The sequence below is a fragment of the Scyliorhinus torazame genome, chromosome 21, assembly GCF_047496885.1.
Source record: "Scyliorhinus torazame isolate Kashiwa2021f chromosome 21, sScyTor2.1, whole genome shotgun sequence".
In the NCBI taxonomy this organism is placed as follows: domain Eukaryota; kingdom Metazoa; phylum Chordata; class Chondrichthyes; order Carcharhiniformes; family Scyliorhinidae; genus Scyliorhinus; species Scyliorhinus torazame.
In genome coordinates this window covers 90,011,890-90,037,759 of record NC_092727.1, presented here as the reverse complement: position 1 = coordinate 90,037,759, position 25,870 = coordinate 90,011,890, and the positions used below count along the sequence as shown (strand labels likewise).

At 38.8% G+C, this 25,870-nt stretch overlaps 1 protein-coding gene across 6 annotated transcripts in view; it reads left to right on the top strand.

Annotated features, from left to right (window-relative positions):
• Positions 1 to 25,870, top strand: part of gpatch8 (G patch domain containing 8) — a 242,518-nt gene that overhangs the window by 26,364 nt on the left and 190,284 nt on the right. For 2 of the 6 annotated variants that reach the window (XM_072487050.1, XM_072487053.1), the window contains exons 2-4: positions 11,790 to 11,864; positions 16,738 to 16,755; positions 20,263 to 20,335. Coding sequence is in view for 2 of the 6 variants with exons in the window: in XM_072487048.1 (XP_072343149.1) it covers positions 11,790 to 11,864; positions 20,263 to 20,335 (148 nt within the window). In the remaining 4 variants the exon portion in view is untranslated. Of the gene's footprint in view, positions 1 to 11,789; positions 11,865 to 12,109; positions 12,132 to 16,724; positions 16,756 to 20,262; positions 20,336 to 25,870 lie in introns of those variants that run through there. The other 4 variants (XM_072487051.1, XM_072487049.1, XM_072487048.1 and 1 more) reach the window with 4 other exon arrangements.

The window sequence follows — 25,870 nt, the reverse complement described above, 5'->3', positions numbered from 1 at the left end:
GTTGTAATCTCTCACCATTTATATAATATGCTTTCACTTCCAAAATGGGCAATTTAATATTTGCCTATATACACCAAAATGGTAGCTGAAGGCAAATGTGTAATTCAACTGAAAGTTAAAGGTCCATACTTATACTTTATCACTGAGGAAAATATCAAGTGTAAATATAATTGGTTAAATGCACACTGCCAGAAACTAAATGTAAATTTAGCAGTGGGGTGCAAACTGAAATAGGAAGTATATTTTGGAGTATTGGGGTGCTTTTGTAAACAAATCCAGCAACATGCCTGAAAGAACAATAAGGAGAATGATCGGGTAACCAAGGTTTTGTGGTAGTCTCCCATCTGCACCAAAACAACATTGTTTCTGTAATTAAAACAAAATAGTCACTGAGGTAAAAGAGATAGTACGATAAGTAAACAAACTCTTGGTCAAAGAACAGGGTTTAAAGGAGGATTTTATAGGTGTTTTGGGAGGGAATTACAGAGCTTTGGGCCAAGGTGACTGAAGGAAATGCACCAGTGGTGGGATAAAGGTTGGGATAGATGCACAACAGGCCAGAGTCAGCAGAATAAAAAGGAGGGATTGTAGGGCAGGAGGATAGATATTGAAATGTAGAAGGGTGAGGCCATGATTGGATTTAAACTCTAGCATAAAAATTTTAAATTTATGATGATGGAACTGGGAGCCAGTGTAACTTCGCGAGGAGCGGGGTGTTGGGTGACTTGAATTTGAGCGAGTCAGCAAACAGGTAGATCAGCTGAAGTTTATTGGGGGTGGCCCAGAAAGTGTTGGAATAGTGACGTCTGAAAGTGACAAGACCGTGGAAGAGGGTTTCAACAGCAGATGGCTGAGGTACCAGTGGAGGTGGGATAGGTAGAGAGGATATTATGTTAGAAGCTCAGCTTGGGGTTGAATAAGAGTTGGAGAGGCTGAACTGGATATGTATGGAAATTTAATTTATGCCTATGAAAGTAGTCACCCTGTTTTTGGAGTAGTGTAGTGGGGATTAAGTAGATGCGGGAGGAATGAGCCAAGGATATATATATCCTGGAGGTAATATGTTGGAAAGATTAGCTAGCTTTTTCTGGAGATGTGTGATATGATTAAATAGATATGGGTGGCATCAAATGAAGGTTTTCCCACTTAGCTAGATAACAAGTAAGAGACATTCAAAGAGATTGTGTTTGGCCATGTCGATGGCTGCGATAAAGGTAGAAATTATATTTATATCACATCTTTCACAACCTCAGGAAATCTGTATTTTATGTCACTTTTTGAATTTGGATCCAATGCGGTAGTTATTATTGTATCATAGGAACTGTGGCAACCAGGTCGCATGCAACAAGATCCTACCTAATTTGTTTCAGTAATTTTGGTTGAGGGCTAAATGTTGGCTAGGACATTCAGGAGAACTGTCCTGTTCTTCATATAATGCTGTGAGATTAGTTACATGCATCTTCGAGGGCAGACACTGTCTTTTAATGATTCATCTGAAATACAAAATCACCAACTGTGCAGCATTCCCTCAGTGCTGTGCTGAAGTGTCAGCTTGGATTATGTGCTCAAATTTCAGAAGTGGGACTTGAAACTCGCAATCTTTTGACTAAGACAAGAGTATTACAGCTGAGGAAAATGAACCATGGTCACAGTACTGAATATGTTGTTTGTCATTTTGATTAGGTCACTTTAATTTTGTAGCAAAGGCTGAAACGTGATTGGAATGATTTTGGAAGTTTATGGATTTGGGATGTGAAATGTTTAAGGACTTTATATAGAGGAAAGAGAGATGGAGATGAGCTGGTAGTTTGCAAGAACGGAGGAATTGAGGCTGTGTTTTTGAGCGAGTTATGATTTTGAACAGGAAGGGGTCAGTATCTGAGGAAATAGAATTATTTGCAGTGTGAGCTAGATGGGGCCAGGATGGGGAGTTGAGTGGTGAGTTTTGTGGTATTGGGTCGGGAGCATATGATAAGTTACCTGGGTAAGATGATCTTGGAAAGGAACAAATAGAGTGATACGTTCAGGGATTGGACAGCTGGGTTCTAGGGGAGATTTGGCTTGATTGGGAATGGGGGACTGGGGGGGCAGCAGGTGATATAATAATCTTTATTGTCATAAGTAGGCTTGCATTGCAATGAAGTTACTGTGAAAAGCCCCTAGTCACCACATTCCGGCACCTGTTTTTTCATAAATGCTGGCCCAGCCAGGGATGCCCACATCCCATGAATGAATAAAACAAAAGTGCCTGGGCTTATAGTGTGTCTGACTGTGGTGGCCATGTTTTTTTGAAAAGGATTTTGTTTTGTAAAGGTCTGGGAGCTTCTAGGAGCTAGAAAGTGAATTTGACCCAAGGAATGTGGTTTTTCTGTACGGGCTAATGCACTGTGGTTTGACAAGGGAAAGTCTCTGGGGAGTTAATGTACTTTCAATCCATAGAGTTAATTTGTTTTTCAGCTTGGGGAGATGATGTCATTGCTGGGTGGAGCCAAGGAATGCAAAGAGACATTTTGAAAAACTTTAGAGAGACAGTTTTTGGAGAAGGCTTTGGAGAGAGAAGAGGTGCGGTCTAATAAGTCTGACATCGAGGCCACAATTCTCTCACAGAATAGTTATCAAAGAGTAATATTATTTAAAGCAGAACAGTCTTATCAGGGGACAAGGAATAAGCTGAAACACGCCAAGTGAACCAGCTTTTTGAAGATATTCAACCAGAGTCTGAAGGGGTTCGAACAGGAACAAAATCTGTTTTATAAAGCAAGTATTACTCTATATGATGCTCATTTTAAGATATATTGAGAGCTGTATGTTTCTTTTCTTGTTGTTTAATGGGAAATTGAGTTGTCGTGTTTAAGAAGTAATGTCAGCCGTTATTTTCAGGTTTGAAGATAAAGAGTTCGATATTGTATTTATAATAAAGTTTCGTTTATAAAAAAAAAAAATAAATCCCTATTTCCTCATGCAATTTCTCCTGGAGAGAATCACTATTTCAGCAGTCTTACAAATAAACAAAAATATTGGTCTTTCGGTCCAGTATCCTCACCACTGTTGGTCTGGGATCGTAGTAATGTCTTCTTTGATTCTGAGATCCAGTGATGAATGTATGAATCAGTTGTGATTGATTTTAAACTGCAAGTTAACTAACCACATAATCAGAGAGGATAGCGATTATTTGTTGGGGTTGATGAGTGTAAAACTATGATGTTTATACGGATTTTTTTCTCCCTGAACATATCACAGTTACTGTAAAGTATGTTCCTATTCTAAATGCAATTAGTTTCCTATTTGTTTAAAGTAACATCTTTGAAAAGTGTCTATTTGTGCACAGTGATGATTGAATTCATCTGTTAAACATTGACGTTTGTACCAATAGAAAAAAAGCAACACATTTTGTACTAAGTATGAATGTATTTGCAAAACACAAACTATAGAATGACAAAGGTATTTAATACTAATTTTAGAAGCAAAATTTAAAGGTACTTTCATTATTTACGGTACAATTTCTATTACTGTGATATCTTATCTACTTTTTGATACTTGTAATTGTTTATGCACATTTTTTATGTTGCAGCTCTGGGGCAGTGTGTGGCAAGTTCTAATAGCACTACCCATGCAGTAGCTTGGCTCAGTTTTTATTATTGTGATCCATCTTTCTTGATTGTGATGCAACACCTGCTGAGATTGTCCAATATTTTCTGTTTCGGATTCCAGCATCCGCAGTAATTTGCTTTTATGGAAGTGCTAATCTGCATGAGGAGCTAATTTGATGTGCATTGGACATTCCTGCCACTGCATCTGCAAGAAACTGTATGTGATTTTAAAAAAAAATCATCACCCAATGTTGGTGCACAGGTGGTAATATACAATTAATGTGGTTCATTGACCGGGGCCTTAATTTAACCTTGTTCTGATAGGTGGTCATGACCTGAAACATCAAATCTGTTTCTCACTCCACAGATGTTGCCTGACCTGCTGAGTATTTCCAGCATTTTCTGTTTTGATTTCAGATATCCAAATGTCTGCAGTTTTTTTATTCTTGTTTAATATATTCTAATTTCATAGTTCAAGCGACCTGGTTGGTGAGCAGAGTAGCAAAGACAGTTAATATAATGCTAGTGAGCCATGGAAGTCATCAAAGCAAATTGAAGCTAAACCGTTTCAAATTGTGCAATTTATTGTGTAAAAATATAGTGAACTGGTATAGCATGTCGTACTCCAGACCTACCTAGTACCTTTAATTATATTGCGATAATAATGATCGTAGAAATACCAGATGTTATTAGCTAAAACTTGCAATTTTAGATTTTATACTGTATTTCATACTGGGTCCCTTAATTATTCCTAGGACTAGATACCAATCTTGGAAAGGGTTCCCGAGATTGAACACTACAGAGACAACTGTCTATTTAGTTTGCGTAATATTGAACTTTCCAGGAATAATTGAACTTTCCAGTCAAAGCTGCAAAATTCAACAAAACAGTTATCAGAATCTCAAGGAAGGAGAAAGCGGAAATTCATTTAAAGGTTCATGTTCTGTAAGTAGATAGAATCATAGAACGTATAGTGCAGAAGGAGGCCATTCGGCCCATCGAGTCTGCACCGGCCCTTGGAAAGAGCACCCTACCTAAGCCCACACCTCCACCCCATCCCCACAACCCAGTAACCCCACCTAACCTTTTTTGGACACTAAGGGCAATTTAGCATGTCCAATTCACCTAACCTGCACATCTTTGGACTGTGGGAGGAACCAGAGCACCTGGAGGAAACCAACGCAGACACTGGGAGAATGTGCATACTCCGCACAGACGGTGACCCAAGCCAGGAATTGAACCTGGGACCCTGGAACTGTGAAGCAACTGTGCTAACCACTGTGCTACCTCTGTGCCGCTTGACATTTTCACTTCAATATCTCCCTGAGATGAATGTGGCTCGAGGTGAATCTTGCACACCCAATGTATAGAATCTCTACAGTGAAGAAGGGGGCCACTTGGCCCATCGAGTCGGCACCGACCCTCTGAAAGAGCACCCTACTGAGGTCCTATCCCCGTAACCCCACCTAACCTGCATGTCTTTGGACTATGGGAGGAAACCGGTGCACCCAGAGGAAACCCACGCAGACATTGGGAGAATGCGCAAACTCCAATCACCCAAGGTCAGAATTGAACCCGGGTCCATGGCGCTGTGAGGCAGCAGTGCTAGCCATTGTAGCACCGTGCCGCTCACTAATCTATAATCCCATGGCGACATGCTTGGAACACTGAAAAATCTTATTGCAGTTTCTAAAAAAGATTGTGTGTGTGTGCGCTTAGTTCTTCCCATCATCTGTAGAATTTCATCCAGTCATGTTTCCCCAAACAACAGAGCAGCGAGCTTGGTGCTATTTGACCTCTGCCAATATTGCTGCACTGTGACACACATAGTGAAGTAGATAAGTACCCACCCACATCAGTTGTTTCCTTTCATTGCATTATGCCTCTCTTCTGCTTGTCTAACTGCTCTTTATTTGATCTGATTTTCTATTATAAAAGAGAAAAGTAAGTACTTTCATCCTTCCATAGACTAAATGTTGGTAAGATTTATTTGGTTGGTATTGGGAGAATCGATTTGACTATAAAACAAATGGATTGAATCATGAAGGGAAACAACAGATGGAAGATAGTTGCAACTTCAAATCATCCAGGAGAGAGATCATTGGTGCTGAGTTATTAATAAGCCCTTAGGCCTTAGACCAAAGGTGGGCAAGAAATGATAGGACTTATGGCTGAAAATCAAACTACTATTTAAGTGTGTTCATGGCATTGTTTATCTGCATGTCACTTTATTTTCTCTTTGTGTGCGAAGAGTCAGAGGTTGTAGTAGTGGCTGTGGACATGTTGGTTGCTCACCACTGATTTTGATGGAATCCAGGGGCGGGGTATCAGTTATTGTATTGCAGTTGTTTTGGTGCAGTTGTATCTGAAACTTCTTGAGGCATACCCAGAAGTGAGAGCGTGGCCCGCGTGCGCACGTGCAAATGTACAGTTCAGTTACATCTTGCTCGTACAGGAGAACTCAAGGATAAGATCTGCCGTTCTCTAGCAAATACAAATAACAAATGAAACATAGCAACATAACATAGCATGATAATGTGTGTTGTTTGTAAAACCGAGATCAAATGGTTTGTGGCACTTGAACGAGCTCTTTGTGTAACTGCGTGGCTGGTGGTGATTGTCAAAAAGCTGAATATATTTCTTGAAGGGCAGGGACAGGTTGCAACAGCTGCACATTATGTCCTCATGCCCCCTCACATCAATAGGAATATATTTTAGTCCCTAGTGATGATTGTTATTGAGTTTCTTTGTATTCCCTACCATTATGTTACAAATTTAGGCATAAATAAAGCATTTGTAAATTTTGGCAAGTTGATATAAAGCAGCTCTTGCTTGCGTAAGCGAATGCGTAGATCAGTGATTCCATTTAGTTTTGGAACAGTTCCAGCAGAGTGTCATATGGCAACAATTATATGAGGTAGCCTGTTCTTGATTCCTTATCTGTCCATTTCTTTCTTCAGTGTTTATACAGTGTAGTATTGTCATCTTCTCCTTCTTAGGCAGTTACTCTGGATTGAGGACGATTTGCTTCAACTCTGCGGGTTGATAAATGCGGGATCTACAGACTCTGTAGCATGTGGAGCAGGGGTAGATGGTTTGTTCGGAGGTTTAAACACTCCCTCCGATGTCTCAACTTTGACACTGCATGTTCCTGACTAAGTCTCTTATTGTGTTCGGTGACTTACATAGGAGCTTTGGACTTAGGGGCAGGATTGGCTATTTGGCCTTCGGGTCAGCTCTTTCATGCAATAAGATCGTGGCTGATCTTGTCGTGGTCTCAGATCCACTTTCCTGTCTGCCACCTGTCTGCCTGTGACTCCCTGCCCATTTCTGTCGTGAATAAATCCAATGACCCAGCCACCACTGCTTTCTGGGTAGAGAATTCCAGACGCTAATGACCTCCTGAGGGAAAACACTTATTCTCATCTCGGCCTTAAAAAACAGATTTAGAAAAACTATTTTATTCTTAAATTGTATCCCCTAGTTCTAGCCTGTCGGAATCTACCTGGTCAAGCTACCCCAGGATCTTAAATGTTTTAATGAGATCATCCCTCATTCTTCTAAACTCTAAACGGGTTTCAACCCAACCTGTTCAACCTTCATAAGGTAAGCCCTTCATCCCAGTAATGAGTTGAGTGAACCTTCTCTGTACTTTTTCCAACATAAATACATCTTTGTTTAAATAAGGAGACCAAAACTGCACACACTGTTCCAGATTTGGTCTCAACAATGTCTTGTGCAGCTGCATTAAAATTTTCCTCCTTTAATACTCCATTCCCTTGGCAATAAGCGGCAACACTCCATTTGCCTTCCTAATCATTTGCTGTACTTGTATACTAATCTTTTTGTGTGACTCGTCGTCCAGGGCATCCAGATCTTTCCATACCACTGAATTCTGCAATCTCTCTCTATTGAAGTGCTATACTATTCCATTCTTCATGCCAAAATGGTCAAGTTACCATATTCCCTTGTTACATTACATCTGCCAATTTTTTGCCCACTCACAACTGTCTATATCCTTTTGCAGACTCTCTACTTTCTTTTAACTTATTTTCCTACCTATCTTGGTGTGTTGGCAAATTTAGCTACCATACATTTGATCCCTTCATCCATGTCATTGATGTAGATTGTAAATAGTTGAGCCACCAACACTGATCCCTGTGGCACTCCACGAGTTACAGCTTGCCAATCTGAAAAACACCCACTTCTCTACTCGCTGCTTCTTGATAGCTAATCAATCTTTATCTATGCTAATATGTTACCCCCTGCACCACGTGCTCTTATCTTGTCTGGTAGCCTTTGATATGGCACCTGTCAAATGCCATTTGGAAATCCAAATATACCACATCTACAGGTTATCCTTTATCCACTTTGCTTGATACTTCCTCAAAAAACTCTTAGTTGCACATGATTTCCCTTTCACAAAGCCATGTTGACTCTGCCTGATCACATCATGATTTTCAATGTATCCTGCTATAACCCCCTTAGTAATGGATTCTAGCAATTTCCTTATGACAGATGCATAGCTAACTGACCTGTAGTCTTCTGCTTCTTGTTTCTCTCCTTTCTTGAATAAGTTTTGAATAAATCTATTGGCTATTTTCCAATCCACATGGAGCCTTCCATAGGTTCATAAGATATAGGAGCAGAAGTAAGCCATTTGGCCCATCATGTTTGCTCCGCCATTCTATCATGGTTGATAGAATCTAAGGAATTTTGGAAGATTAGAACCAATGCATCTACTAGCTCTGCAACCACTTCTTTTACGACCCTAGGATGCAGACCATCTGGTCCTGGGGACTGGTCAGCCTTTGGATCCATAGAAATCCTAAAGTGCAGAAGGTGGCCATTCAGCCCGATCCTCTGAAAGAGCACCCCACTCAGGCCCACACCCTGCCCTATCTCCATTAACCCCACATAACCTACACATCCTTGGGCACTTAGGGGCAATTTCAGGTTCAGAAGAAGCTTCAGGTTTCTTCCTCCCGTTCACCTTTTAATTTTCACGTATCTTTGCGATGTTTTTTTAAGTCTTCTGTAGTGAAAAATGACAAAATACCTGTTCAACACCTCTACCATTTCCTTATTTTCCATGATCAATTCCCCAGACACACACAGACGCTAGAGGAGCAACACTTACCGTAGTTGCTCTTTCCTTATTTAAATACTTGTAGAAACTTTAGTATCTGTTTTTATATTACCAGCTAGCTTTCTCGCATTCTCAACTTTCTCCCTCTTTAATATTTTTATAGCCACTCTGCTGATTCTTAAATCTGACAAATCTTCTCGCCTACCACACTGGTCGTGACAGATTTGTACAGTGTTTCTTACAATTTGATGTAATCCTTAATTTCTTTATTCAGTCACAAGTGACGCATCCTTCTCAGAGTCCCATTCTTCTCAGAGTCTTTCTCTCTTGTTTGGATAAATTATTGAGAGTTAATATCTTCTCAAAGGTCTACCACTGCATCTCTACCTTAAATTAGTTTCCATGTTCACTTTATTTTCACTAAGTCCACTCTGCTTTCATGCTGTCATTCATTATTTTAAACACTAGCCTTAAACCCACACTTCACCTCTTCAAACTGAACATGAAATTTTTACATATTATGATCACTTGTCACCTAAAGGCTTCTTTACCATGAGGTTATTAATTAATCCTGTATCATTGTTAATTACCAAGTCGAGAATAGCCTGCTCCGTGGTTGACTCGCGAGCATACTGGTGTAAGAAATTTGCCGGCGTACACTCTATAAACTAATTTTCTGGGCTATTTTTTGCCAATCTGCTTCTTCCAATCTACAGAGGGATCAATGTCACCTATGATTATGATGGTATCTTTCGTACGTGCCCCGTTTATTAAGTTTTGAAAACTTTGTCCTATAGTGTAGCTGTGTTAGGGGGCCTAGAATCTACTCCCACAAGTGACCTTGTATCATTCCTATTTCTTATCCATACTCAAATTGATTCTACATGTTGTTCTTTTGAGCTGTCATCTCTCACTACTGCACTAATGACATCCTTAATTAATAGAGCTACTTCAGCACCTTTTCTTAGCTTCCTATCTTTTCAAAATGTCAAATACTCTTCAATATTCAGACCCCAGTATTGGTCTGTGTGATCACTATCAGATAATACATATTTATATTTACCTATGCCAACAATCCATCCATTTTGTTACAAATGCTGCCTGCATTCAAAAACAGCCGTTAACTTTTGTCTTTTTTAAAACTATTTTTGCAATGTCTAGCCTCATCTAAGTTTGTATTCTCTGTTCCTTCCTGCCACACTATGGTTATGCTTGCCTAAATCACTACCCTGCTCTAGTACCTTGTTATACTTTGATTTACTACATCTCCTCTCACGTGATCTCATAACTCCACTATTTAGTTTTAAGCATCCTGTACCGCCCCAGTTAAATGGCTTATCCGAGTACTGGTTCCAGCACTGTTCAGGTGAAGACCATCCCAACGGTACAGCTCCCACTTTTCCCACTGCCAGTGCCCCATTAATCAAAACCCATTTCGTGCACACAGTCTTTCAGCCACACATTCATTTCTCTAACCTTATTTACCATATGCTGATTTGCTCTATGCTCAGATAATAATCCAGGGGTTATTACATTTGAGATTCTGCTTTTCAAATCTGCCCTAGCTGGTCACAGAGCCTCTTTCTTAGCCCTATCTGTTGTTGATACCAACCTGACAGCTGGATCCTCTCTCGCTGCGGATTCCTTTCCAACCCTGGGCAGAGATGTCCAGAACCCTATACCACGGCACAGGTGCACAGTGGTTAGCACTGCTGTCTCACAGCTCCAGGGTCCCAGGTTCAATCCCAGCCTCAGGTGACTGGAGTTTCTCCCCATTTCAGCGTGGGTTCCTCTGGGTGCTCCGGTTTCCTCCCACAATCCAAAGATGTGCAGGCTAGGTGGATTGACCATGATAAATTTTCTCTCAGTGTCTAAACGATTAGGTGGGGTTTGTGGGTTACGGAAATAGGTGGAAGCGTGGACTTAAGTGGGGTGCTCATTCCAAGGGCCGAGCTTGATCCTAATATCCCCTTAACATAACCTACATATCCCGGGACACCATGGGGCAATTTAGTATGGTCGATCCACTTAACCTGCACATCTTTGGACTGTGGGAGGAAAACAGAGTACCCGGAGGAAACCTATGCAGATACGGGGAGAATGTGCAGACTCCGCACAGACAGTGACCCAAGCTGGGAATCTAACCTGGGTCCCTAATGCTGTGAAGCAACCGTGCTAACCACTGTGCTTAAAGAATGGACAAGGAATAGCTGAGAGTTTGATTCATGGACGATGGGGGAAAAGGGACCGTCAGCCCTTATTCCCTTATTCAGACAGATCATGGCTGATCAGTATTTTAATGGCATCTCATCAACATAATCCTCATCTATTTACTTAGAAATGAAAAATCTCAGTCTCAGTTTGCAAATGTTCAGTTTTCCAAGCGAGTTACAGATGGATTCTGATATTTACTCACATGCTGGTTGAATGAACCCACAACAGATACCTGCACTGCACATCCAGTTGAGCAGGACGGGAATGGAACCCAGGTCCCTGGCGCTGTGAAGCAACAGTTCTAACCACTGTGCTACCATGCCAACCTAGGTAGGAGTGAGACCATGCAGGGATTTGAAAATCAGGGTGAGAATTTTAAACTCTTACATGCTGCTGGACCAAGAACCAATGTAGGTGGTCCCTGTAGTGAGCAAAGGGATGGTGGATGTGCAGAACATGGTGTGAGTTTGTTATCCCATAGTTAAGTTGTGCAAATATGTTCCTCCATTCAGAGATTCACCATGTTTTTGGAGGCATTGGTGATAAATGGTGCAACTGCCTTATTCCTACAAATATATCCACATGAATCAAATGATGAATCTCTGAATTTTCGTCACTTACTATTTCAGTAGACGCTTTAAACACCACTGTTGAACATCCTGCTACATTTTTATATTGCAAGTTTAAACTTCAACTCTCCAAATAAAAAAAATTGAAAATCAGATACTGGATAGGATATTATCCAATGCCTCTGATATTTTGATTTTCTTTAAACTTACAATAATTTAATTGTTTGGTAGCATTGTTGAATTCAAACCTTTCTTTCACAATGAGACCAAATTAATAGTTTGTTTTTCAGAGTATGTCTTTACTATTCTCCATTGATTTCCTTTTAGGGGAATCACTTTGATCAATATGAAGAAGGACATCTGGAGATTGAACAGGCATCCTTGGACAAGCCCATAGAATCGGTAAGGATTTGAATTTCGATTGAGAGCTGATTTTGTGTAAAGTTGAATGATTAAGCACCCCTAACGAGGAAAAAAAGCTAGTGCAGTTTTAGAATAACTAGACCAGAAATTTTCGAGCAGTGAAAATGACATAGTTGATCCAAACTACTTTCTAGTGCTTAGTGTACACCTTTATTTTAATTTTAAGTTTTTCAGGTTTTTGTAATATAACGTTTATTAATGCTGTGCTGCTACTATATATACAGGACATGAAAAATGCATCTTAAGGTAAATCAACATTTTGTTTGTACTTCATGGATAAGTAGTACACGTGCTTCATTGCTGCTTTCAGTAAAATGCTTCATAAATAATCCCACCTTATAGAAGTCTCCTTTGTAATATGTTAAACGTTAAAGTAGCTCTAATTCAGTTAGCCTTTACTTGAGTTAATCCAGTGCATTAGTTTTTCAGCATTTGATTTCGTGTGTGGTAATTGTCATTGCACTCACAAAGTAAAAGATGGAACTTCATGTGCAATGTGGGATGAGTGGAATGAATGGATGTGTACAAAGACTGGAAGTATGTCCTGATCCTCTTCAGCTACTGGATGTTTTGCACACATTTTACTAATTATACTAATGATCTATTTGTGCTGTGGTGCATAAAGATGATTTAACTATAGTTCAACTAATGCCCATTATTAGCACTGCTTAAAATTGACCTTCCTCTAAGAATTGAGGGAACCACCCATTCCCTAGTGGAGGCAAATGGTAGATCAACTAAGGATGTCTTGAACCATCATTTTACTGCATTTCCTTAAATGGATGTGATTTCATATAAAGGCCAGAACTTTGTAGGTGAGGATACATATATTTTTGTGGGTATTATAAGACCAATTTATGAGAGAAACGGCAACAGATCAGTTACATCATTCAATTTAAAATGGCTAATTTTATTTAATTCTCCATCACTAACTAAAGTGAAAACAACATGTGATTAATCACTTCAGGCCACGGCACAATTGCAAGTAAGCAGAGCTTCCATCCCAAAAATGCTGCCAGAAATCAGTTAATAGTTTGACTTATTTCCTACTTGTAAAACATAACTATTTATTATTCTGTACCAGACTATAAGGAAACTTTTGAGCTATGTGTGTCTTCGGCTGCTTTTGAATGTACATAAAAAAACCATAAAATTAATAATTTGGGCAGCAAGGAATCCATCCTGTTGTTTGGTTGCCAGTGGTTATCTAAATTAAAATTTGCTTTGTCGATGAGGTACACAGGCAGCTATGTTCAACCTACATGAATTTGGTTGAGTAATGATTATTTATAACATTTTTGCCAACACCAAGTTATGTTTTATTTGTCCAGAATCAGTTGAACCAGAATTAGTAGTAGTGGAAGAAAATGATGGTGGTGTTGGGGGTGGGTGGTGTTCATAAAATGTGGTATAGATTGAACTGGTTTTGTATGTGTAAAATGTGTGCAAATTGCCACCCAGTGTACTTAATGGAGGGTGGGGGTGGGGGTGGGGGGGTGCGGTGGAGAGGGAGGATCAGTAGATATTCCTGTTCTCCTGGAAGATGTGCCTGTGTTTCCATGTAACAAATAATGCACACTATTTGGGGTGTCCACCATTTCTCTTCTGCAGCAGTTGGGCCATAATTGCTAAGCAGCCATGAACTGGTTTGTATTGCACGCTCTGCTATTTTTTTTTAGGGTTTCCTGGTTCCTTATCCTGTCCTTCCATCCAATACAGCGAAATACTTACTGTGAGACTTTGCTGGCATGATGCTTGTCTATGGAATGGCAGTAGCTGATGACGCATGTTGATAATACTGCAGGATAAGTTTTCAATTGAATGACATAATACCAATACCACCATACCTAACTAATTTTGAGCTTTTTTTTAAGCCTTTAAAAGATATTACCACCCACATTTTTTGCTTGCTTTCCTTTATATTCATTCGGGCATTTAATATTTATTTTGTGCCACTTTTGAGTCATTCATTTGTAGTTCAAAGCATTACCTCACCAAAACTATTCATTTTACTTGATCAGTAAAACATCAAAAATAAGACCATCTTTATTTACAAAATTTGCAGTTCAGCAAATGAGTTGACATATTTCAATGTTTATTGTAGTAAATCACTAGAAATCCAGAGAATAGTGATGTAAATTATACATCCCATTTTTGTCACCTTTGTAAATAGAGATTCATGTTCTATTTTTCACATTGTTGAGAATGATCATCTTTCTCTTTCCAAAAAACGTTACCACTTAAACTTGATTTTACCCAATAATGTTTGTTCATTTGATTGACTGCTGTTATATTCCTGAAACATGAAAAAATGGGAGTTCAGTGCCGGCAGATGACTTTGTGTACTAGTTAATTGTAATTTTATTAAAATCTGACTAAATACCAATCATTTTTCCATTTTACTACCATCAAAACTTATTTTTAAAATATAAATTATAATCTACATTTTTCAGCAAATAACCTTTTAATTTCTCTTTCGTTCCTTACTTACTAAAAATTTACTTCCATTTATTTCTATTCCTTAGCTGAGGTAGGAGGCATGCATTGCTCCCTGGCACTACTAACTCGATTTGCAGTAGTTAAGACTGCAAAAATGACACAGGGCAACGTGTTCACACTTTATTCCATTTCCCTCCAAAGATGCATTGTCTTCCTTGTCCAGTGAAAGTTATGGAGATCAAGTCTCTGTCCTAATACTCAATTGAATTGTGGTAAAATGGCAACATTCTGACTTAATGCACTATTTGCTAGCATTGAACATAGAACATACAGTGCAGAAGGAGGCCATTCGGCCCATCGAGTCTGCACCGAACCACTTAATCCTATCCCCTATCCCTATCCCCTATGCACCCTATCCCCGTAACTCAATAAACCCTCCTAACCTTTTTGGACACTAAGGGCAATTTAGCATAGCCAATCCACCTAACGTTTTTTGGCCTGTGGGAGGAAACCGGAGCACCCGGATAAACCCACGCAGACACATGGAGAACGTGCAGTATCCGCACAGACAGTGACGCAGTGGGGAATCGAACCAGGGACCCTGGCACTGTAACGCCGCAGTGCTATCCACTTATGCTACCGTGCTGCCCACATATTAGCTTATTAGCTAATGTATCCATCAAGCAGCTAATTAATGGCTCTTTTTTTTTATAATGCTCCTGCAAGTGAGGGTCCAATATTTTTGGTTGCACTGCATTGCAACAGAAATTAGGTAGGCTTTTTGCAGACATAAATTGAATTTAAAAGCCCTACAATACAACTATCATTCTGGAGTGGTGGAGAACAAATTTGTATTTGTGTGAAGGTAGGAAAGCCATGCCATTAAAAACTTCAATGCGAAAAAGCCAAGACAATTTTTTTTTTTGACAGTTAACAAATGACTTTGGTGCATTTTAAATACCCACATTGTCCTGCAGCATTGTCTCTTGAGATGTGCTAAATGCTATGCTACAGTGTTCAGTCAGTGCGAACAGCAAACCTGGCGACATTGGAGAGTCCACAGATTTTGAGGTATGCAGAGAATTTGTTTATTTGATATTACTCAACAACTGATGCACTTAAGGATAACTTCTGTACATTGAGATTAGTACAGCCTATTTCTAATGCATGTGATCAGTAATGGAAAGGAAAATAAATCGACTTATGTGAAATGTCACTTCTTTGAAGAGCCTATTTCCCAGCATCAGGAGCAATTACATTTACATATTCGAAACAGGACATTTTCAGGATGATACCTTCCTTTCTTACCAACAGCACTAATTACATAGAAGCATACATAGAAAATAGAAGCAAGAAGAGGCCATTCGGTCCTTTGAGCCTGCTCTGCCATTTATTAAATTGCTTATTATTAATTAAGTTGTTAGGATACGGATGCAACTAAAAGACGAAGAAATCTATTTTAAGAAACCTATTGTAAACTGCACTTTAAAATCTGCAAAAGTATTCCATCTGGAATCTAATGACTGATTTTGTGACATGCAGCAAATGTAAGTTTTGAATTCCATTTTAACAATAACTACCATTTAAGGTGTTCACCTTCATATTTCAAGTCCGATCTGTCCTGGACATTCTGAATATGCTAAGTTAAAAATGTATTTTTAAAAATGAAGACAATCTTGTTCTAGTTTCATTGATAATCCTGTTGATACCTTTCCAGTTTTGAAAGATTACAAAATATGGTTGTGTTATTCAATAATAGGCTAAACAGTATAATGCTCTAAGGGCCATTCAACCTAGTTTGAGTGTGGTGGTTGCTTTCTATTTATTAGTTTAGTTTGATACGGTAGTAGTGTTATTTACAAGAGTCAGATTATGCTTTCTCATTTTGTACATATACAAGATCTGTGGACTCCTAAACAGACAAAGGTTATGTCAATATGGCTGCTGATTTGACATTTAACAGTAGCCGCATGTTCCCTGCACTATAAATATTTCATGTCTTGTAGCTGTATGGTGTAGCATTACCATTTGGCACTTCTAGCCATCATCGTGTGTCATCTGTAGTTAAATATAAAGTTTGTTTTTGGAACCGTTCTAAAGTGCTCTTGCATGTAATGGCAAAGTAGTGCTCACCTTTCTGTCACACTTTCCTGATATATCTCCTCACACACATCTATATATATTTTTTAAATTTACATATAAAAAATATATATTTTGTTTCAGTTTTTCCCCTCATTTGTGCATTCATGGCACACTGCACTGACTTACAGCTATCTGGTCTTGAATCGTGGATTTAGATTGTGCTTTCACTATTTCCTAATGTAGACATGCGAGCAGTGAATTGAACAGAAGCAGACCATTAGTATTTGGACAGTTTCTTACTTTGTGTTACATTTAACTGTTCTTTTGACAGCCCAGTTTTTAAAGCCAGGTTCGTATGGAAATGCTTTCACTCCACTTGCACTGCTTTGAAATAGCCTATTGCTTCATTTGTCTGTTTATTTTTTTGTTGCATTTATTAATATGCAGTCAGGGTAATGTCTCACTTCCTTCTTCCCTGAAAGCTTTATAATGTGGTTTTAATATTTAATTGGATCAAAGTTGAGTTGAACTTGTATTAAAATTGATTGAAAGAGAAAACAACATTCTCCACCAAAAATGTGGGGGTGAAGGAGAATAGAGCCTGTTTTATGACTCATGTAAGATTGTAAATATTAAAGATGTTTATACCTAAACCTAACTGGAAAATTTGCCAGCTCACCAGATTTCAGTTTTCCCCTCTTTAACTGACGTAAATAACCTTTTCCTTGAATTTGGCCTTTTAATAACTGAAGTGATTACTACATTGTCAGTGTTGAGATGCAATTATTTTTAAACTTAATTAAATTTTGTTTTGCAGATTACTTTTTGCAGTTTTAAATTTTAGTTTTAAATTTACTATATTAGTTTAAATGCAAAAAACTGCATACGCTAAAGCTTGAAGTGCAACAGTAATGCACCAGGAGAAAGGCTTAGAGTAGGAACCTGTACTTAAATTTGGAATGATGTAGATTTTTGAACCTATCAATCTACATTTGGGTTGCTCCTCTATTAAATAACTTACAGAAACATTGTTAGTTTGCCTTCCTACCCAAGTGCAATAAAACTCTTTAACTATATCTAATGACAAGTGATTAGGATCTCTAGGTATATATTCTAATTTGATGAAGTACTTAATTTGAACAGTTTTTGAAAAATTATAATTTAATAGCAGCATATAAAATTTTGAGTTACGACTGATTTGCTTTTATTGAAATAAAGACTTTTCAGGACAGGTGATTTACTTTGTCCCATTGAGGAGGGGAATAGGTTTCATTGCAATCTTGTTCATTTGAAGTCCCATTTTACTGCAGCATTATTATTGCTAGTAAATCACCACTTTTGTAATTCTCCCAACAAGTACATATGGAAATGACTGCCACTTATATATATTGTGAGGAAGTGGTGGGATCAGATGTAATTCCCTAATTTAAATGAAATGTATAATTTTGTAGATGACCCCCGGATGAAAGAACAAGTCTATTTTTTTTTAAATAAAAATCGTCTTTGACAAATAGAATTTGTAGTAGGATTTTTTTGTTTGGGAAATAACCAACATTTTAACACTTGGTTTCTTTTTTGACCTTTGTACTAAATATGCTTGACCTATGTTTGGCAATCAAACCTCTGTAGCATGGTTTTATACAGCACTAGAAATCAGTTACTACTATGTGTTCCACATCTTTGGTAATTCCAGAATAAAGATTTTTTTTGACAGTCTGTACCCTGACGCTGCAATAAAGTAAATAACAAACAATGTATCTTTCTTCTTTGGTAATTTTGTTTGCAAGTGGATACATAGCACAGCAATATTTATGGAGTGCTGCGAATGTGCTGGCACTGCATTCTTATGACCTTTCAGAAATATTTTACCCATCATTAGTTGTTTAACACTCAGCAGGCTACCTGTATCTGTACAGCTGCAGTGAACTTACAACTTGGGTGCTTCACCTTGCAGACCTGAAAAGGGTGAAAAAAATGAAGTGCTTGGGATAAATTGCTGCTTTACCCACTGGTTTAATCTGTGTGAAATTTGTCCCAAACTGCTGCCAGGTACAGGAACATGCCTTTGTGACCCACAAAGGTTTTCTTACATTTTCCACTTGCGCACCAACATAGAAACGCATATTACGACGGTGGAACTACACAATATCCGCAGTAACAATTAAAAACATTCAATCGAAGCTACAAAAACAGTTTTAATAGGAAATAAACTTTAAACACTGCTCAACCTGTTATTCTTCTCTTTTCCCCAACCCTAATATTTTTCTTAATTCACCTTTACATTTTGTTCTTGCTTCATCTTTTTATAACTTCATGTTCTTCGTTAAAAGAAAAAAGTAACTTTCAAACCATTCTACTTATTCTCTTGATAAAGCCTGATTCTGCCTTCACCAGATATTCACACATAGTCATTTCTTTTCAGTGGGAGTCACCAGTTGGGAGGAATGCCAAGGATGAAAATGTTTCCCTCCCACAACTTCTTCCCTCATGTTAGGAACACTTAATCATTGCTATTGCAGCCCCACCTAAAATTGTCTAAAACAGCACATACAGGGAATTCTTGGAGCGAATGATTTGATACCACAGTGGTGGGCCATTTACCTGTTGATATAATGTGAGGAAGGTTAGTTCCAGCGCACACTATTTAACACACCATTTGGGGTGAGGGGGTGGGGGACTGGGGGTCAGGTTATGTTTGACTACAATATAGCAACTCTCAGGATTTCATTATTGTTAAATAATGGATTTTCACATTCTTGTGGAAACTATATAGCAAAATTAATTAATTGATTAGCAGCAGGACAAATCTTCATTAAATTTTGAGCCTTCTAAAAATCTTTGAAGGGTACTTATTTTTGAGCTCTTTAATATTCATTGGCCAAAGATCGCTTTTGAATTTGGTGAATATTTTGGCCAAGGTTAATGATGAGAATGAATGTTGAATCATAGCATACTAAAATACTGACTCCAGGGAGATGATTTGAATTTGCGAAGCATTTCATTACGCTTTTAAGGTCCAATTTTAATTTAGATTGCCAGATAATATAAGATTTGTTTAAAACCCAGTGATACTATTGTAAAATTGGAGTTAAGTCCTTGAAATTCATCACTGTATGTTTGTAGCTAGTTAACGACTCAGTGGTAAGGAAGATGAGACATTACGCTTGCTGCTTTTCTCCCCCCTCCCCCCACCCCCCTACATGCACTAATAGTTCTTGCTAATAAACCTGTTGCTAGGCCTGTTCCATTCTAATTTTCTGCATTTTTGTTACCTTACACATGAAGTGCATCACAATCTGTGCTTGTGCTCATTTTGTAAATTTACTAACTTCACTGTTTCATTTTTAGTTAATAATGGCTGCATGCTGGTTATAAACCCAATCAAGTCTAGCCTGGATTTGCTATGATCGTATTTGGTTTCTAGTGGTGGGGCAGATTTTGCACTTAACGTTAATCTGTAGACAAAAAGCCTGACACGCAACATAATCAAATTAAAAGAAAAAAGTTTAGTTGTCTGTTGCAAATTGGTGCTGTCAAGGTGACGGGATATGGTTTTAAAAAGAGCTTGGTTTTATCAGTTTTACTGATTTCAGTTCTTTGTTTTACATTCTTTCCCTCCCCTTGCTTTTATTATTTAAGTGTTATGCACTGAAGATGCACAGCACACGATCAGAAAATAATCCCAAATTGTGTGAGCAGTTTATGACATTGTGTTTCCTTAGGATGTCCATCTACCCTATTCCCATTAGCAACTTCTTGCATGTTTATCCATTGTACAGAAAATATAGAAATATTGACTGGAAGGGAGTTTGTATTATTGGAGTATTTTTGGTCTATTCTCTGTTCTGTCTATCAGGACAACATTGGACACCGTTTGCTTCAGAAGCATGGTTGGAAGCTTGGCCAAGGACTGGGAAAGTCTCTCCAGGGTAAGTTCAAAAACAATCATACAATCTTAACACTTTTTAACCTTATGAAAAATGTTTTTGAGAATGTCCAAGTACAATAAAAATGTGCACACTTGTTATAATTTGTTTCCTTCCACAGTTTAATCTGGAAATCTGAATATTTGTATCATATTGGCTGTAAACAGAAACCTTTTAATTTTAGCTGATTTCTTATGTTTCTATTTTCCCCTCCTTTTTTCTGTGCTCTGGGTGGTGGTGTAATGAATCTGGTTCTGAAGTTACATTTAAGAAAATTTGAGACCCCGGCAGTTTATTTTTTTTCTGTTAGATTAAACATTCATCTTCGCATTTTCCAGTACAGCATTGTGTAATGACTGATGATTCAAAGAAAAACCCTCTCATGTCTGGCCTTTTCCCCCAGCTATCACATGCACTTCACAAAATGATCTTATCAGCTTGAATGATTGGGATTATGATTAAAACAAAAATATACTTGAAAGGTATTTGGTATATGGTGGCTATCCTTTTCCCATTTGATTTGGCCTAATTTCAGCTTGTGCTATTCAGTTTCTCAGAGAGAAATTCCTGGAGTTGGTATACATGGGTTTATTAAGTCCGTGCAGTTGGTTATCCTTCCTCATAACATTATTTGTATTCAAATGTATTGGAAAACAGCCGATGACTCTGAATTATTTCTTCTAAATGGTTATTATTTCTTATCACTTGACGTACTACACTTCGCTGAGGTATTAGAATCCACTGCTGCACTATAACGTTTAGTGGAGGCATGAATGCAAGTAATTTGTAGTCATGGCCCTAAAGATATGCATGTGAGTTTGCAATGGGAATCTTCCAGAACACATTTCTGTTTCTCCAGCTCTTGTTCTATAGCTAGTAGCTATGGCTGATGATGGAGTCAGGGAACTTCTTGACAAGTAGGTGTTCATTGGTCATGTCTGCTACAAAAGCTGCTGGCCTCTATCCTGTTCAAGCAGAAGAACTCAGGATAAACGTAATTTTAGTGAATTTGTATGCTCTTCAAGGTAAAAGATGGCAGCACTTGGAAAGGGAACATTTTTCCATTTCCGGCATCTGTTGTCAGCCAACAATCTCGCATCAAATGTGGAACGCAGCTATAGTAAAACCTCAAAATTTGTTAAATCTGGCCTCAGAGGATGATTTGGTACCTAAATAATGAGAGATTCTATATGAACCATATAGTTGCCCTTGAAATCTTTCTGAAATATAGTGATTAAAATTAACATTAAGCTGTGAACCAGTAATAGAGAGCAGTTTTGAAACTGAGGTATTTTTTTCAAAATAACTTAATTTTATACTCATTCAAGTGACAGGTACTCAATAAGCAAAACACTGAGTGCTGAAATCTGAAACCAGAACAGAGGATGCTGAAAAAACTCAGGTCTGGCAGCATTTGTAGGGTGAGGAAACCAAATTATATGTTTCAAGTTTGTTTGGCTCTTCATCAGAACTAAAGAGAGGGAGAAATGTGTTGGATATTAAAGTGTAGCTGGGAGAGATCGCAAAAAGATGTAGCAACCTTAAGAGCAAAAGACAGATGGTCTGATGTTGGAGTAGCTGAAGAAAGAGAAGGCATTGAGACAATAAATGTTGGAATATTGAAAGATATTTGATGTTGGGAATTAAATAAATTAGTTTCATGTATAAACTTCAAGGCCAGCAGAAAGCAGACCAATGAACAAAACTGCCTTCAAGCCTATCTTAAACACTATTCTGATGTGCCACCCACATCCCCAGGAAGTTATTCTTTTCTCTGACCCCTTTCTCCAAATACTCTTCTGTTGACTTGGCACCGTTAACGAAGAATGGTGGCAAACTACCCAATCAGGATGCCTTGAAAATTTACTTAGCAGCAATGCATGACCGTATAATAACTTTTAGCGGAATCAATGCATCACATCTACTTTGGATTATTCTGTCAATGGCTGTATTTATACAGATCTTACTGCATCTGCTCCTGGACCTGAATCTGTTAGCTAAGACAAAAGCTGTTGAACATTCCTTTGGGGAAGGACCCTCATGACATAATTCTTGACGATAGCAATACCTGAAAAGTATGCAGTTTTTTTCCATTTGCAAATTATTTTGCAAACTGGGCCTGCATAGAGTTTCTCACCTGAAGTGAGAACAGTGGTTGATCCCACCTCCATTTGTTGCAGATTTAAGGACGAACTTTCATTTTATGTATCATTCACAAACTCAGGACAACCTAAAGCACTCTGTAGCCAATGATTGTTTTCAAGGTATAGCCAACATTATAATCTGGACAAATGTAGGACCAGTTTGTGGACACAAAAGATATCTTATAAATAAGAAATGGGAGCCATTCCGTTTTTTGAACCTGCTTTCCCATTTAATACAATACTGGTTCATGATCTGCCTCAACTCCACTTTTCCCCCGTATCTCTTAAAGTGTCCACAAATCTATTGTTCCCTTTCTTGAATATATTCAATGACTGAGCACCCACAGCCCTACGGGGTAAAGAATTCTAAAGATCCACAACTTTTTAACTGAAGAAATATTTCCATGTATTGATCCTAAATGACCAATCACTTATTCTGGGACTCTGAACTCTAGTTTTGGATTTCCCATCCAGGAGAAACATTATGCGGAAAAATTATGAAGCAATTTGCGTTAGCAATATTGATCCACTTTTAATTGTCCATCTGAGAGGGAAGGTGTGACTTTGGCATAATATTTCTTCCAAAAATACCACTTCTGACACCGCAGCAATTCTCTCAGCACTTGTGTGCCAGTCTAGATCATGTACTCGGGTCTCAGGAGTGGGCTGGAATCCATGCTCGAGAGGCTAGAGTTCTGCCACAAATCCATTTGCGCAGGATAAAACTCTGCTCCATAGCAGGTTTGTGTAAGAACATGGTTCCCTTTAATCTGAATTAGCTGTATAGAATAAATTGGGGGCTCTCATGAAGTGTTGCCTTTTATCTATCAGATAAGTATTGTTAATTCATTGGCACTTTTGTTACTCTTTATTTTTGGTGCAACTATTCAATGCATTTGATTAGTTAAAGAAAAATGTGACTGCGTGACTTGTGAAAATTGGTGGGGTGTTGTGGAATAATTGTGTAAGGTATCTAATAAAGAGGAAATATTTTTTAATAAAGTTGTAAGGGATAGGGTGGTGTAGTGAGTGTACTAACACTTCAACACTCAGTACTGCGTTTGAATGCAGACCATATGGAATGTTGAAAATCTCTATTTGCTGCTTGCGTTAAGGGTCATGTATGAACAGGCAGCAATTTCATACTAGTTTCCCTTGTGGCAGCGGTCCCAAAATGCACAGCATATCATGAATTGGCATGGGTTTGTCAGCCTGTCACCCACCATAATGGCTAAAGTGGGAAATCAAAATATGCACACAGTTCTCCAGGGTGTTTTTTCTGCGATTGGAGGAAAGCCATTTCTCAGAGAGAGCAACAAGAAAGGAATTTGTTGTTTCCATTTTGCCAAAATGAAAGTGCTGGATGCAGTCTTTCCAATTTATTCTCCGTCTCCGTGTACCCTGGAGGATCGCAAACATTTGAATGTGACACCAAAGACCACATTACATAATTTTCTGTATAATTCTGTCACCGTTACTTTCTGCAATTCCTAAAGGTGGCCAATATTCCTTCTGCCCATGCTCGTTTTGAAATCTGAGTTTGTAACTGTCATAGATCATAAATCATACAGTGCAGAAGGAGGCCATTCGGCCCATCGAGTCTGCACCGACCCGCTTAAGGCCTCACTTCCACCCTATCCCCGTAACCCAATGATCCCTCCTAACCTTTTTGGTCACTAAGGGCAATTTATCATGGCCAATCCACCTAACCTGCACGTCTTTGGACAGTGGGAGGAAACCGGAGCACCCGGAGGAGACCCACGCAGACACGGGGAGAACGTGCAGACTCCGCACAGACAGTGACCCAGCGGGGAATCGAACCTGGGACCCTGGCACTGTGAAGCCCCAGTGCTATCCACTTGTGCTACCGTGCTGCCCAATGTGCCCGTGCTGTCATATGTGCCTATGTGCTGCCAGATCACATTCAAATTTTTCCTGGATACTGCAACTTTTGCCTTTCACGTTCACATTTTCCAACATGCATTATACATGTAAATGCATGGATTAAAACTGTTGCCGCTTTTACAGTTATGTTGGCCTGTTGTCCAATTTAACCTTGTTTTCTTTAGAGTAGCATATTCCTTCCACATAGAACTTTTCGAATTGGCAAAATAATAAACTGAAGCTCTTGTACAATGTTTCCTGTTCTGTTCTCTCCTGTAGACAATGGCGAATTATGCTTAGTTGTAGTTTTGTAGGTTCTGACGACCTTCAGATAATTTTTTCAATTGTTTAGTCAGGCTCTGCCTATTTGCTAAATGATTGTACAGGAAATCGAATCTGAATCTAATTTGGTCCTGATGTCCACACATAGGCATATTCCAGTATGGGTTACTGTATAGGATTGGGGTTTGTGAACTTGGACTGATGGAAGCAGTGAGATCAGTTGCATTGCCAATTGATGCCTTGCCTCAAATGGTTTAACTTAGTAAAGACGGTGGTCAAAACTGGGACATATCCACTGAGCTATTTTGAAAATTTCAACTCTTCAACAACTTGAGAAGTAGGTGTAATCTTGAAAATGAAAGGTCTGGGCAGCACGGTGGCGCAGTGGTTAACACTGCTGCCTCATGACGCTGAGGACCCGGGTTCGATCCCGCCCCGGGTCACTACCCATGTGGAGTTTGTGCATTCTCCCCAAGTATGCGTGGGTCTCACCCCCACAACCCAAAGATGTGCAGCGTATATGGATTGGCCATGCGTAATTGCCCCTTAATTGGGAAAAAAAAGAATTGAACCTGGTTCCCTGGCGCTATTCTTGTTCCCTTCAGAAGACATTCCTTTATTAACTATGACAATAATAGCAGTGGCATTTCCATTGCTGGTATTAGAAACCTTTGTTCTTTCCATTTGATGAGAAATTAGTTGTTGTCTTCCAGTCCGTTTTCTTGTTTAATAAACATGGTGAATTCCAGAAATGCTAAAGAGTTTGGAGAAGATTCTGGATTAGCTATTACTTCATGATGACGAGCAGTAGGGCTAGGAAGAAACATTATATGAAGGTTTAAGAAAGACTTGCATTTATATAGCATCTTTCATGACCTAAGGAAGTCCAAAAATATTTTGCAGCCAATTAGGCACTTTTGAAGTGTAGTCACTGGTGACAGGTAGAGCATATAAATAGGCCAGCCTAACTTCTACAGTAGGGAGAACTGTTTACCCATTAATCCTGAAGTGGAAGAATACAAAACAGATGGTGACCTGCTTTTTGGTTATTTGGGCATATTTTTGGCATGGATGTTCAGGGCTGAAAGCCATAATGACAGTGTTGGGCTGAATTTTTGTTTTGTGACCGATACTCATTGTTAGGTGAATTTCTGGGTTCTGACCATGTGAAGAGCCGACCAGTGGTTACGTTCTGGGCTCAGCAAGTAACTAAGGAGAGCCGGTGGTC